At 49.0% G+C, this 14,899-nt stretch overlaps 1 protein-coding gene and 1 non-coding gene across 2 annotated transcripts in view; both read left to right on the forward strand.

Moving 5' to 3' along the window:
- Positions 1-903: 903 nt before the first annotated feature.
- Positions 904-976, forward strand: TRNAV-UAC (transfer RNA valine (anticodon UAC)). Its single transcript has one exon. It is a non-coding gene; the product is annotated as a tRNA-Val (tRNA).
- Positions 977-3,718: 2,742 nt separating this feature from the next.
- Positions 3,719-14,899, forward strand: part of RS1 (retinoschisin 1) — a 29,547-nt gene continuing 18,366 nt past the window's right edge. The window contains exon 1 of the mRNA XM_012434229.2: positions 3,719-3,810. Coding sequence (XP_012289652.1) covers positions 3,759-3,810 — 52 coding nt within the window. The 5' untranslated portion in view covers positions 3,719-3,758. The remainder of the gene's footprint in view (positions 3,811-14,899) is intronic.

The raw sequence follows: 14,899 nt of genomic DNA on the forward strand, positions 1-14,899 counted from the left end.
CTGCAAGCAAGTCAGGGCCAGGACCTGAGTAGGGTCAAGGAGCCCCGTGACTGGTTGAATGCGCAGCAGTTACCGTGTGAAATTTTCAAGAACTTAACGAGGGGCCTGGCATCTTCATTTTACACTGGGCCCCTCAATCACGTGGCCAGGGCCGCTGCCTCCCTGGAAGCCATAGAGGGATGGCCCGGTCTACACCTCTTCGCCCCCTACCCCACCCCCGCAGCCCTAGACCAAGGGGACCCAACGGAAGCCCTGCCACTTGCACCCCCCGCTAGGCCTGGCTTCGGGAGGGGAAGAAGGCCGTGGGAAGGGGCAGGGGAGCGGGAAGAGATCCACACCCTCGGACAAGGAGCCCGCTAACCAGCAGCCTTTTCCAACCCTGGCAAGCCAGACGCCAACGCAAAAGTGCCCCCGGCCCACTCCCATCCCCTGCGCTGCCTGACTTGGTTCCAAGGGTTGCCCCTGTCCTCCCTGCTCCGGAGGCGACGTTCTGACTTCCGACGGGCAAGTGGGCCGGGGATGGGGGCCGAGGCTCAGTTTGTCGGTGGGGAAAATGGGAAGGCGCGAGGCCCTCGCGGGCGGAGGGAGCTGCCAGGGGCGCCGAGCCCGAGCAGGATGCACTTCCGGCCGCCGGGCCGCCCAGCCGGCGCCTCGGCTGAGGGAAAGTTTGGGGACTGGTGACGGGGAGGCGCTGTCGGCCAGAGCCCCGGCCTTGCCCTGGTCCCAGGGGCCGCAACTCTGACGGGCAGGAAAGACTAGCCGCCCAAATGCGGGAGCCAGACGCCGGGAGCCGCTGCAAACTCCGCGCCTTAGGGGCGGGGTCACGGTGGAGGGGCGGGGCTCCGGCGGAGAGGCTGAAACCGCTGTGGTGAATAAAGTTCCAACGACAAGTTCGTTCACGGAGGTTCCATAGTGTAGTGGTTATCACGTCTGCTTTACACGCAGAAGGTCCTGGGTTCGAGCCCCAGTGGAACCATAGCCGTAAATCGGCTCTTTTGGCTTTTAAAATCCCTTAAATGTTTCGGTTAAAAAAAGAAAAACACAATGAAATGTTTTTCTTTGTCCTTTTTTTCTTTTTAAATTTTTTGGCATGTTTATCTCGCAGAAGTGAAATGACAGATACCCTCTCCTATCCCACAAGGTCGCTGCCACCATCGTCCCACCTGAGAAATAGCGAAGGGCAGCAGCCGGGGGAAGTCCTAGACCCGATCCGGTGCCCCCGATCCGGCTGGGCCCTACCCATCCCCTCCTTCCAGTACCCAGGGGCGGCCTTGGAAAATCGGGCGCTCAGGGATGCACCTGGCGCTGCCTTTTGCCTGCAAGTCAGCAAGGGCCGCCCCCCCAACCTCCAATTAAAATGTGGCAGGCAATATACAGCAGCTGAATTATTAAAGGTTGATCATGATTATGACTGATTAAAAGTTCTATTTTTCATTACGCTTTGATGCACAGAGCAAGAAAAAAAAACACTGTCCTTTTTAGTGCAGCAGTAGAGTTTGTGTAATAGAGTTCATACACAGTATAAAATAAATGTCAGACATTCAATTAATACTGGTTGAACGAGCAAACGTTTCTCTAGTTTCTTTCTGTTCCTCTTTACTATTTCATTACAGTTTCGTTTGGGGAGTTTGTTATTTGTTTAAATATTGGTTTTTTTTTATCTTTGACAAGAGGAATGAGGGTGTAAGCCATGGTGGGATGGTGGGATGGTGGTAGCAAAAAACTAAAATAGGAAGGAGCACTCAGTATTTTTCTCTGCATTTTTCAACCTAGTAGTGCATCCTTAGCAGTGTAGAAATTTGTGTATTTTTCTAACTCAAGATCATAACTCCTTCCCTGTTACTACAATCACTTCATCGACTTTATTCTTTTTTAAAACCACCTTAAACTTTTTTTTTTTTTGAGATGGAGTCTCGCTCTGTCACCCAGGCTGGAGTGCAGTGGCACGATCTCGGCTCACTGCAACTTCCGCCTCCTGGGTTCAAGCGATTCTCCTGCCTCAGCCTCCCAAGTAGCTGGGATTACAAGCACTTGCCACCACACCCAGCTAATTTTTGTATTTCGGGTAGTGATGAGGTTTCACCATGTTACCGGACTGGTCTCAAACTCCTGACCTCAAGTGATCCTCCTGCCTCGGCTTCCCAAAGTGCTGGGATTCCAGGCGTGAGCCACCGCGCCCAGCCCACCTTAATCATTTTTAAGTATACAGTTCAGTAGTGTGAAGTATATTCACGTTGTTGTGAAACAGATCTCCAGAACGTTTTCATCTTGCAAAACTCAAACTCTATACCTATTAAACAACGCCCCTTTTCCTCCTATCAACTTTATTCTGAATGGTGATGTAAAAATAATAGCTAACTATGTCTAGCACTGTGCTAAGTATTTTGTATATATGATCTCGTGAAAGCCTCAAAATGACTAGAAAGTAGGCATTATTGCCGGGCATGGTGGCTCACGCCTGTAATCCCAGCACTTTGGGAGGCCGAGATAGGTGGATTACGAGGTCAAGAAATTGAGACCATCCTGGCTAACACAGTGAAATACTGTCTCTACTAAAAATACAAAACAATTAGCCAGCATGGTGGCAAGCGCCTGTAGTCTCAACTACTCGGGAGGCTGAGGCAGGAGAATCGCTTGAACCAAGGGGCCGGAGGTTGCAGTGAGCCAAGACCGCGCCATTGCACTCCAGCCTGGGCGACAGAGTGAGATTCCGTCTCAAAAAAAAAAAGAGAAAGTAGACATTATTATCGTCATCTTACAGAGGAGAAAATTGAGGCACAGAGATGTTAATAACTTGCCCTGAGGTCACAATGTAGAGTGCTAGTGCTGCAATCTGCACCCAGTCTGGGTTGGCAGTCTGTGCTCTTAACCCTACTGGCTGCGTTCATCTCCTACTTAACCAGCCCCTAACCTTGGCCATTTAGATAGTTTCCAATTTGCTGTTATAAGCAGCAATGCACAGCTTTGTGTAACTGTCCTCCCACCACCAAATTTAGCCTCTTCCTGAGTGAATAGGTGTGCACATGATGCCTAGTTGCTTTCAAAGAGGGGAATCCATGACATTTTCATACAATTTGAGAATGCTAATGCTTATTTGGCAGGAAATTGTTCAAGGTTGCCCCCTAGAAGATGATGGGGAAGAAAGGACGAAGACCTGAGACTTCTGGTTCTAGTTCCTATCTCCCTCCATTGCTTCCCTTACATTAAAGATAGAATGAAAACAGTATGGGCCAGGCGCGGTAGCTCACGCCTGTAATCCCAGTACTTTGGGAGGCTGAGGTGGGTGGATCACCTGAGGTCAGGAGTTCGAGACCAGCCTGGCCAACATGACAAAACCCCATCTCTACTAAACATACAAAAATTAGCCAGGCAGGGTGGCGGGTGCCTGTAATCCCAGCTACTCAGGAGGTTGAGGCAGGTCACTAGATTGAACCCGGTTGGCAGAGGTTGCAGTGAGCCGAGATCGCACCATTGTACTCCAGCCTGAGTGACGAGTGAAACTCCATCTCAGAAAAAAAAAAAAAAAGAATGAAAAGTACCTTCCTCACAAACCCAATCTCAGCTGATGCTAGTATCTTCCATGAGACTTTCTTGTTGAGGCAGGTAACTCTGTGGGTTAACTTGATGGGGCTCAGCCCAAGACCTAAGAACTAAATGGAATAAGATGCTTAACGAGGCCAGGGCTCAACTTAATCCCCTGCTCCTGGCCCAGCTCTCCAGTTCAGGAAGGTAGAGCTTCGACTGAGGACGACGGGAAGATGCCACGCAAGATAGAAGGCTTTTTGTTATTACTTCTCTTTGGCTATGAAGGTATGTGCTATTCAACCATTGACATTCATTGCATACTTAACATGTAATTTAATTAATATCATTGATAAACAGGAATATAACTTGAATAATGAAAATATTATTAATTAGCAACATGTTAATTAACTAATATGTGTTATTAATGAATAACAGTTGTCTTTATGTAGATGGCTTTCCACTTCTGTGAGGAGCCTTCTAAAGTTCAAAGGATGCTTAAATTTCGACGGAAAGAAAGATGGGTCTCAAAAATCAATAAAATAGCCCTAAGTTGCCACAATGAATGAGAAAGTACGGCATATTCTGGAAACGTTTTAGGAGTCAAAGTTGGAGTGACTGTAGAATTTAATATTGCAAACCAGAACGCTATTGACAATGGAGGAGGACACTATTAATAATTCTGCTGGGACAACAGGTATAACCCAGGACCATCAGGGCAAATCGGGACGTAAGGTCACCCTAGTTTAAATATGGATTAATGTAACATGCCCAGTACCACTGGAATCTAATAAAAAACATAATCCAACTGAGAGTCAGGAAGCCCTGGAGACTTAATACACTCACTCATTTAACAGTTTCTAAATATGAGCCTAGCGGAAGTGATGTGCTTCAATTAGGAAAAATTAAGGGCAAATCTCTAAAATGTCATCCAGTTCCAATTCCCCCTCATCTTTGAAATAATATTCTTTCATGCCTCTCTCAATTCTCAAGTATACATCTGCTCAGAATTTCTTCTCAGGTACATCTAGATGTTAGAAATTGGTTGACTGTCTTCTTTGTGGATATCGTGTATTTGTGTGTGTTATAGACAATAAATTAAAAAGCAGGAAGAAGGAGGTCTCGCTGCTCTGCAAATGACCTGGTAGACAAACACAATGAAACTCACACAAGTAGAATCAGAATTCTTGGTTTCACGGCTCGCTGCAGCCTCAACCTCCCAGGCTCAAGCCATCCTCCTGCCTCAGCCTCCCTAGTAGCTGGGACTACAGGCATGCACCACCACATTCAGCTAATATTTTGTATTTGTAGAGAGAGGTTTTCACCATGTTTCCCAGGCTGATGACTTTTGTTACTAAGTCACATTTCTCAGTATTTGGAAAGACTGGTGACAATATAATTCCAAGGTCATTCTGCAAACCATAAGGTATATTTCTAAGTAGGGATCATTTAAACCCATTGTCTGTTGTGATTTTTTTTCCCTTGCAATTAATAGTCCACAACTTGTCCCGGGAACTCTGAGCACTTTAAGATGCTTCGTTGTTTCTCCTTTATTCCTTGACCCCTCCTCCTTCCTTAGCAAGAAAATCTAAGCAGACTGTGTCAAGGCTTAGATCTAAATACTCCTGGTTCTCAGACACCCTCCAGGCTCACTCTCAGATTTCTCTTCTTTGTGATTCGCATGGAGATTCATTCATTCCTCGGTCCCTTCATTCAAGAACTCATCCCTGACTATCTGCTAGGGGCAAACACCGTGTAAGAACTTGACATGCAGGGCGGATCTTTGTTGCTTCCACAGCGGAGTCTAACAACCCCGTTCTGTGACCTCCCCACCCCCATGGGAAGCAGTCCTAGAAAAGTTTACCAATGAGCGGGGCACGGTGGCTCATGCCTGCAATCCCAGCACTTTGGGAGTCTGAGGCAGGTGGACCACCTGAGGTCGGGAGTTCCAGACCAGCCTGACCAACATGGAGAAACGCCGTCTCTACTAAAAATACAAAATTAGCCAGGTGTGGCAGCGCATGCCTGTAATCCCAGCTACTCAGGAGGCTGAGAAAGGAGAATTGCTTCAGCCCAGTAGACAGAAGTTGCAGTGAGCTGAGATTGTGCCACTGCACTCCAGCCTGGGTGACAGAGTGACACTGTCTCAAAAAAAAAAAAAGTTTACCAATGCATTTTAAAATTACACCTGCCCAGTTAGTAGCTATCAGTAATAAAAGACAGGCTGGCAGGAGGCATGAAGGATGGCACTCTTTTGTGTTCTGAAGTTTACCAATCTTTGTGCATGGCTAGGGAGCTCCAGAAATGTCCATGAAGAGCAGAGAACATCGTCTCTCCAGGTGGATGCAACGTGGGCCAGTGGGAAAGCTTGGGGAGCTTAAATGATCTTACCCACCTAACCCAGGCCTTTAACACCTCTTGGAAGGAAAGCAGCCAGTCAAAAATAGCTACTGTGGCTTGGTAACTTACTGTGTGCCCTACCCTGAGCCAGAGGGATGCTCCAGGGGACAGAGGACACAATCGCTGCACTTAACCAGCGTATTATCCAGGTGGAGATGCATAAGACCCCCATATATGGGAAAGATGTGATCCATTGCACAGCTGGGAACCTGAAGACAAAGCCTCTTCGTCCAATTTACCCTCCTCTGCTTCCGTTCCTCGGTGGCAGTGTCTCCTCATTACGGTGAGATGAGGTAGAAGAATTGTCTTCACTTAGGCGTTGCGTGAAGGTTCATTTGGGAGAGCACACAGCATCGTAGTAAGGCACTTCCCGTGTCTTCTAAGAGTCAGGCTTCTATTTCTCTTACACTGCACATATTGGATTCAATGCCAATAATGATTTTTAGAACATCCATCTTATTAAAATATCTTACTTCATTACTTGGTCATGTTAATCATATAAAAACAAAAAAAGTCCTTCAGCCCCAACTTATAGGTGACTGTGTTACCATCAGGGACTGCAGGGTTGTTTTTAAAGCAGCCTTATTGAGACGTGATCTATGTGCTCTTAAATTCACCCATTAAAAGTCTATCGTTTGATTGTTTTAAGTATATTTACAGATTTGTGGAGCACATAATCTAATTTTAGAACATTTTCATCCCCCAAACATGAAGCTCTCACTCCCCATTCTCCCTGTCCCCTCCCTCCCCCAGCCCCTGGGCAACCACAAATGGACTTTCTGTCTGTAAAGATTTGCCAGGCCTGCACAGTTCATTTCAGTGGAATCACACAGCATGTGGTCTTTTGTCTTTCACGTAGCATACGTCGTCGTTGAGGTTCATCTGTGTCTGAAGCCTGTGCGGATAACAGATTTACCCATGAATATGACTGTCGCCTAAAATAGTAACACTTTCACACCAGAAGCAATTTCCTTCTTTTTCTTTCACGAGAGGGATGTTATTGCAGCCTGCTGCGTCCCTCCTGTTTCTCAAGTAGATTGGAAGCTGGTTACAGACCATTTTTAATCATTCATAATTTTATGCTTTTCTCCTCGGCTTCATCTGTTTCCATGGGAAAGAACACTCTGTAGTTGGTGATATCCAATCAAAGAGACCAAACTAGTCTTTCCTGTGTGTATCTAAGACCAAACTGCAGCCTTTCCTTGTGGGTTGCAAGGTACATTTCAAGAAATAGACATGTCTTGAAATTTCATGCTGTGGCAACAAGGGTTTCCCCAGCAGAGGAAAACTGAGGGGCAAATGGACCAAGGGGCAAATGAGCCCATATTGCATAAATCTAAGATTGGTGACTGGCAGATGTCTCATGTAACGTGTGGTGGAATCACAGAAGCCATCCAAGCAGGGAGAAAAGTATGCAACCACATAATCGAAATCTTTCACTATTTTTCCTTTAGAGGCTGAGGTTTTTCCCTTGTTCTCCTTCCAACAATGCTATTTTCCAGTATGATACTATTAGGTTGGTGCAAAAGTATTTGCGGTTTTTGCCATCACAATAGGCTATGGTGAAAAATGCTTTTGTTCTCCAGTTCATTGGTGATTAAATCCTTGTGCGGCACTGCAGCTACCATGTTGCTTCTCCTTTGGTGACAGCTTTTTCTGTAAAACACTTGTCGTTCCTTCTTTCTCTGTTCATTTCCATAAGGATCTGGTACCTCAGAACTCCAGGCTGTCTACAGACAAATGCTTTCTTGGGGAGGGGAGTCTAGGAGGAAAAGAAACACAAAAAATCAGTCCAAAATTGGATTGCACCCAGGAATTGGCTCTGAAAGCAGGCCTTTTCCTTGGACTCTGTCATTTGCTCAGTGACAGCTCAACAGACCAGACCCTCTCCAGTGACAGACATGGCCTTTGAGCCAAGTGGATTTGGTTATGAAAGCCACACTGTCAGTAACCAATACCCCTTGCCTTTGGTTTTTCAAAAAGAGGATCTGGTACAATTTTATTTCTTTTTGAGACGGAGTCTCACTCTGTTGCCTACGCTGGAGTGCAGTGGTGTGATCTCAGCTCACTGCAGCCTCTGCCTCTGGGGTTCAAGTGAGTCTCCTGCCTCAGCCTCCCAAGTAGCTGGGATGACAGGCATGCGCCACCATGCCCAGCTAATTTTTGTATTTTTTGTAGAGATGGAGTTTCACCATGTTGGCCAGGCTAGTCTGGAACTCCTGACCTCAAGTGATCTGCCCGCCTCGGCCTCCCAAAGTGCTGGGATTACAGGTGTGGGCCACTGTGCCCGGCCTGGCACAACTGATGTTAGCATAAGTGACAGGGCCCTTCAGAAACTGCCTCACAGCCAGTCCCAGCTTCTCCTGAGGGTGGGGATGGGGCAGAGCATCTCCTGGACTAGCAGCCCCCAATTAACTAGACCCTAATTGCTTATTTCCTTTGCATTTCTTGATGAACAGCTACAGGTCTGAGGTTAGGAGTTCATGTAGTCATTAACTCTGCAGAGCACAGGGCACCATCCAGCCTTTCTGGGCTTCCCCTTGAGTTCCAGAAGCATCTGTCCCGCTGCCAGCTCGATTTCAACACTGGGGTGTCCCCTAGGCATCTTAAATTCATTATGTCCCAAACAGACCATCCTTCTCCCCATCCTCCCCAAACCCCTTGTCTTCACTGAAACCTTCTCCCCTTCCCCCCACCCTGTAAATGGCAGCTCTATTCCCCCAGTTGCCCCAGCCTGAGACTTCTGTTTCGTTCACACCCCCACCCCTGCCACGTGTAACCTGTCTGCAGGTCCTGTGGGCACTACTTCCCCAGTACAGTCAGAATCCAGCCACTTATTTTTGTACCTGAGCAAGTCGAGGAATGTGCCACACTGTGAGATTGAATTATGAGTCTATTATTATGCCGGCGACCGAGAGGTGGCTAACACCCAAAATTCTCTCGGCCCCTAAGAAAGTTATGTGGTCTTTTACACCCTAGTTTTAAAAGGGAGGGGGAACTTGGCTGAAGCAAATTTTTCACAAAAGCAGAGTAAGCGAAAAGTTAAAAGGTAAACTAGTACATGAGAAATAAAACAGTGCCAGGTGCCAGGGGTAGAGCTGTCATGAAAGACACACAACTTACAGATATGGGGGCTCTGGGCGCGCGACAGCACCTGCATTCCCAGGCTCTGCTGGTACCATTTAACTCGGCCTCTTATCAACAAATGCATTCCTGGAGGTGCCCAGTGTCGGCCCGCCCCAGCTACATACTACAGTTACATACTGAATGGTGGGAAAATAACTAAAATGAAGAAGCTAAGATGGAGTCTGTCCGGCTAACACAAAGCCTGAACAGCTTTTAGTCTGAGAAAGAGAGAGTTAGTTATAGCTGGCAAAAAGCAGGTTATCACATTATCACCTCCACTGCCACCACCCTGGGCCAAGCCACCATCTTCTCTTCCCTGGATGACTGCACTCACCTCGGAACCAGACCCTGTGGCCACCCTTGCTGTGGCCAGTCCGGTCTATAATACGGTACCAGAGGGGAGCGTTTGGTCAGGCACGGTGGCTCACATCTGTAATCCCAGCACTTTGGGAGGCCATGGCGGGTGTATCATGAGGTCAAGAGATTGAGACCATCCTGGCCAACATGGTGAAATCCCATCTCTACTAAAAACACAACAAACTAGCCGGGCGTGGTGGCGGACACCTGTAGTCCCAGCTACTCAGGAGGCTGAGGCAGGAGAATTGCTTGAACCCAGGAGGCGGAGGTTGCAGTGAGCCGAGATCACGCCATTGCACTCCAGCCTGGCGACAGAGCGAGACTCCATCTCAAAACAAACAAACAAACAAAAACAGAGGGAGTTTTGAAACCATGGTCAGTCACATCCTCTCCTATCCTCAAGTTCCACAAATGGCCCAGGAGGCCCTACGGGAACTGGCTCGCCGATACCCCCCAGCCTCCCCATCTCCTAAGACTCTCTCTCCTCTGGCTCCAGCCCCAGGGGCTCCTCGGTCTTCCTGGAACACGCCACGCACATGCTCACCTCGGGGGCTTGGCACATGCTGTTCCCTCTGCCCACAATGCTTTGCCCACAGGTGTCTCGCCTCCTTTGGATCTTTGTGCCAACATCACCTTCTCAGTGAGGGCTTACCTAAGTCCAAAAGGACCAGTCCCTGTCCCTACTTCCTTGCTTCTTCTCCACGGCAGTCCCTGGCATCTTCCATACTGTGTATTGTATTTCTTCATTCGTTCACGAATGTATTCTCCCCACCCACTCCCGCCCGACACACACACTAGCCTATGAGCTTTATGATGGTGGGTGTCTTTCCTGTTCCGTTTACTACTCTATCCCCAGCACCTAAAGCTGGGACTGGAATGTAGTAGATGCTCAATGAATACTAGTTGAATGAATGAATGCTTTGGGGTGAGTTATTATCAGCCATCTTTGTTCTGTATGGGTTTCTATGACTTGTGGGTGAGAAAAAGGTGGACTGAAAAGGCCAGAGCAAGTGGTGAGCTGGGGGACAGAACAACCCTCTTTTTTTTTTTTGAGACAGGGTCTCACTCTGTCACCCAGACTGAAGTGCAGTGATGCAATCGTACCTCGCTGCAGCCTCCAACTCCCATAACCCTCCCACCTCAGTCTTCCAAATAGCTCGGATCACAGGTGTGTGACACCACACTTGGCTAATTTTTATTGTTTATTTACTTATTTATTTATTTTAGCAGAGACCAGGTCTTGCCATGTTGCCCAGGTTGATCTGAAACTCCTGAGTTCAAGGGATCCTTCCGCCTCAGTCTCCCAACGTGTTAGAATTCTATGCACGAGCCAGTGCGCGCCCCCAGGAAAGGTCCTCTTTATAGGGAGGGGCCGAGCAGGCGGAGAAGTTGGAGAAGGAGGAGGCATTTGAGGCAAAGAAATTCTGTGGATGGAGGCACATTTGTGGCTTGGCGAGCAGTACAGAGTGAGAAACAGAATCCCAAGAGGTGGGCAGGAGGTCGCTCCATCTCCATGACCCCTTGCAGGACACTTTATTATTACACGTATTGTAGGGGTGAGAAAATGGAGAGCTCACAATAAATGTCAGAGATGGAACTCAGCCCCTGGCAATGGGGACCCGCCAAAGGGGTTTGTGCAGGAGAGTGGCAGCATCAGGCATCACTTCGCTGCCTCGGCAGCATGGAGGATGAAAGAGATAAATCGGCCGGGCCTGGTGGCTCACGCCTGTAATCCCAGCACTTTGGGAGGCCAAGGCGGGTGGATCTCCTGAGGTCAGGAGTTTGAGACTAGCCTGGCCAACATGGTGAAACCCCGTCTCTACTAAAAATACAAAAATTATCTGGGCATGGTGGTGCATGCCTGTAATCCCAGCCATTTGGGAGGCTGAGGCAGAAGAATCACTTCAACCCGGGAGGCAGAGGTTGCGGTGAGCTGAGATCACGCCACTGCACTCCAGCCTGGGTGACAGAGTGAGACTCTGTCTCAAAAAAAAAAAAAAAGAGACAAGTTTCTCTTTAGCAGGTACAGTACCCGGGAGAGAGGGTGGGGCCTCAAGCAGGTAGTGGCAGTGGGATGGAGAGGAGAGAAAGCCCCTCGTGGCCATAGGATGTAGGGGTTTAGGAAAAAGAGGAGTCTAGGAAGAGCCCTCTGGATGGGGTGGTAGATGGATGGCAAAGCCACTCAGAAGATAAGAAATAGAAAAAAGCAGCCAGGCGCAGTGGCTCATGTCTGTAATCCCAGCAATTTGGGAGGGCGAGGCAAGAGGATCCCTTGAGCCCAGGAATTTGAGACCAGCCTGGGCAACATAGCAAGACCCCATCTCTACAAAAAAATTAAGAAAATTAGCTGAGCATGGCGGGGCATGCCTGTAGTCCCAGCTACTCAGGAGGCTGAGGTGGGAGGATTGCTTGAACCCAGGAGGCTGCAATGATCAAGAAACAGAACATGACCAGTGGGGCCAGGCGCAGTGGCTCATGCCTGTAATCCTAGCACTTTGGGAAGCTGAAGCAGGAGGGCGGCTTGCATCCAGGAGTTCGAGACAAGCATGGGCAATATAGTGACACCCCCATCTTTACAAAAAAAAGATAGAAAAATTAGCCAGGCCTGGTGGCACATGCTTATAGTCCCAGCTACTCGGGAGGCTGAGGTGGGAGGATCACTTGAGCCTGGGAGGTGAGGCTGCAGTGAGCCAGGAGCACACCACTGTACTCTGGCCTGGGCAACAGAGCAAGACCCTGTCTCAAAAAAAAAAAGTCATTGTTAACTTCCTCTGACAGCACATAATTTGGGACTATGGGGCTGTCTTAGTCTGTTTGAGAAACTATAACAAAATACCATAAACTGGGTGGCTTATAAACCACAGAAATTTATTTCTTACAATACTGGAGGCTGGTAAGTCCACATCAAGGTGCTGGCAGATTTGGGTCTGGTGAGAGCCTGCTTCCTGCTTCATCCCTGGCACCTTCTTGCTGTGCCCTCCCATGGCGAAGACACAAGCTAGTGATATGGTCGGGGGGCAGGGTGGTCCCTGGCTCAGGCCCCACCCCCAGGCCTGTGCCCACTGACCTAAATGAGGACAGGCACAGACCCAGACACTCCTGCCTTGGTGCCCAAATGTTGCGTTTCCCAAGACCACCCTGGCTCACCATGCCCCCCATCCTGTGCCTATAAAAACTCCAAGACCCTAGCAGGCAGACACCCAAGCGCCTGGAGGTGGAGAGGAGCACATTGGCAGAAGAAGACATGAGTGGCTGGACGTCCAGAGGACGTTGAGAGGGGCACGCTGTCAGAAGAGCACGCGACAGATGCCCACAGCCGTAGGCCACGGACCAGCGGAACGAGGCAGAGTTTGCCCGGGACTGTCAGAGAAGAGTGGGGCCACCTAGCAAGTCTGACTCCAGGGGAAAACCATCTCCCTTCTGGCTCCCCCATCTGCTGAGAGCTACTTCCACCATTCAATACAACCTTGCGCTCATCCTCCAAGAGCACGTGTGATCTGATTCTTTCGATACACCAAGCCAGGAACCTCGGGATACAGAAAGCCCTCTGTCCTTGCGACAAGGCAGGGGTGTAATTGAGCTAGCACAAGCCGCCTCCGGACGGCAAACTAAAAGAGCACCCTGAAACACACGCCCACTGGGGTCTCAGCTGTAAACATTCGCCCCTAGACACTGCGGTGAGGTCAGAGCCTGCAGTCTGTATGCTCCCCGAGGGGCTTGAGCAGCGGGGCACTGAAGAAACAGCCACAGCCCCCTCGCAGGGCATGCGAGGGGGCGAGGGGACCTTTCCTATTTCACTAGCTCCCTGGGGTCTCTTTTACGCAGATTCTAATCCCATTTAAGGGGGCAGAGCGTCATCACCTCTCAAAGGCTGCATCTCTTACTACCACATTGGTGATTAGGTTCCAACATATGTGAGACCACAGCAGGGATTCTGGTGGCCTCCTACAAAGATGGCACGCCCTAACCTTCATGGCTACCTGAGACGGTCAGTTCTGCCCCTAGCAGGTGAGTAACCAGTGGAACGAGCACCCAGGAGAGACAGCAGTGCGGAGGCTGCAGGTGAGCGTGGCCTGAATCTTCCTAGGCTAAGTGACATGTCCGCTTCACTGCACTGCAGCCCCTGCATAACCCATGGAAGCACTCACCCCCAGCATGGTCCAGTGGCCTGTCTTCTCCTGGGTCCTCAAGCCCCTGCGAGCAGAGAGTGAGGCTTCCATTTCAGAAGGCCCGGGCCCTAGTACAGCACTGGGCCCACAGTGGACACAAAAAAGTGGTTGCAGAACGGGCAAATGTGTATTATTGAAATGAAAACTTTTATCATTGTGATGAAAAAGGCAAGACCATTTCTAAAAGCTTCTTGTGAGCATCAGATTCACTTTTTAAGTAGCAAAGTGGTTAAAGGAGGGACGTTTATTTCCATTTTTTACACTCAGGTTTTGTTTGAAATTTTTCCAGTAGTTGTGTTGCCTTTATCATCAGAAAAGAAAGAAAGGTGTTTGTTTTATTCAAAATGTCTGGGAAGGCCAGGTGCGGTGGCTCATGGGAAGGCCAGGTGCAGTGGCTCACACCTGTAATCCCAGCACTTTAGGAGGACAAGGTGGGTGGATCACCGGAGGTCAGGAGTTCGAAAGCAGCCTGGGCAACATGGCAAAACCCAGTCTCTACTAAAAATACAAAAATTAGCCAGGCATGGTGGCTATAACCCCAGCTACTCGGGAGGTTGAGGCAGGAGAATCGCTTGAACCCGGAAGGCGAAGGTTGCAGTGAGCCAAGATTGCGCCATTGCACTCCAGCCTGGGCAATAGAGTGAAACCCAGTCTCCAAAAAAAAAAAAGTTTAGGCAATGCTTTTCCTCACTTCTCTCAAGGCTCATGGCTGAGACCCCTATGACAAAAGACAGTTTAATGACGGAAAACCGTCCCTCATTTAGCAGAAACCCCGTCTCTACTAAAAATACAAAAATTAGCCAGGCGTGGTGGTGAGCGCCTGCAATCTCAGCTCACTGCAACCTCCACCTCCCGAATTCAAGCGATTCTCCTGCCTCAGCCTCCCAAGTAGCTGGGATTACAGGTGTGCGCCACCATGCCCAGCTAATTTTTGTATTTTTAGTAGAGACAGGTTTTACCATGTTGGTCAGGCTGGTCTCAAACTCCTGACCTCGTGATCCACCCACCTCAGCCTCCCAAAGTGCTGGGATTATAGGCATGAGCCACTGCGCCCAGTCATAATTATCTTTTTTTTTTTGAGACAGAGTCTCGCTCTGTCACCCAGGCTGGAGTGCAGTGGTGAAACCTCTGCCTGCCGGGTTCAAGCAATTCTTGTACCTCAGCCTCCCAAGTAGCCGGGATTACAGGTGTGCGCCACCATGCCTGGCTAATTTTTGTTTTAGTAGAGAAGGGGTTTTCATCTTGGTACTCAGGCTGGTCTCAAACTCCTGGCCTAAGTGACTGGTCCACCTTGGCCTCCCAAACTGCAGGGATTACAGGTGTGA

Source organism: Aotus nancymaae, unplaced genomic scaffold, assembly GCF_030222135.1.
Source record: "Aotus nancymaae isolate 86718 unplaced genomic scaffold, 86718_ANA_hifiasm-v0.15.2.pri h1tg000058l, whole genome shotgun sequence".
Taxonomy (NCBI): Eukaryota; Metazoa; Chordata; class Mammalia; order Primates; family Aotidae; genus Aotus; species Aotus nancymaae.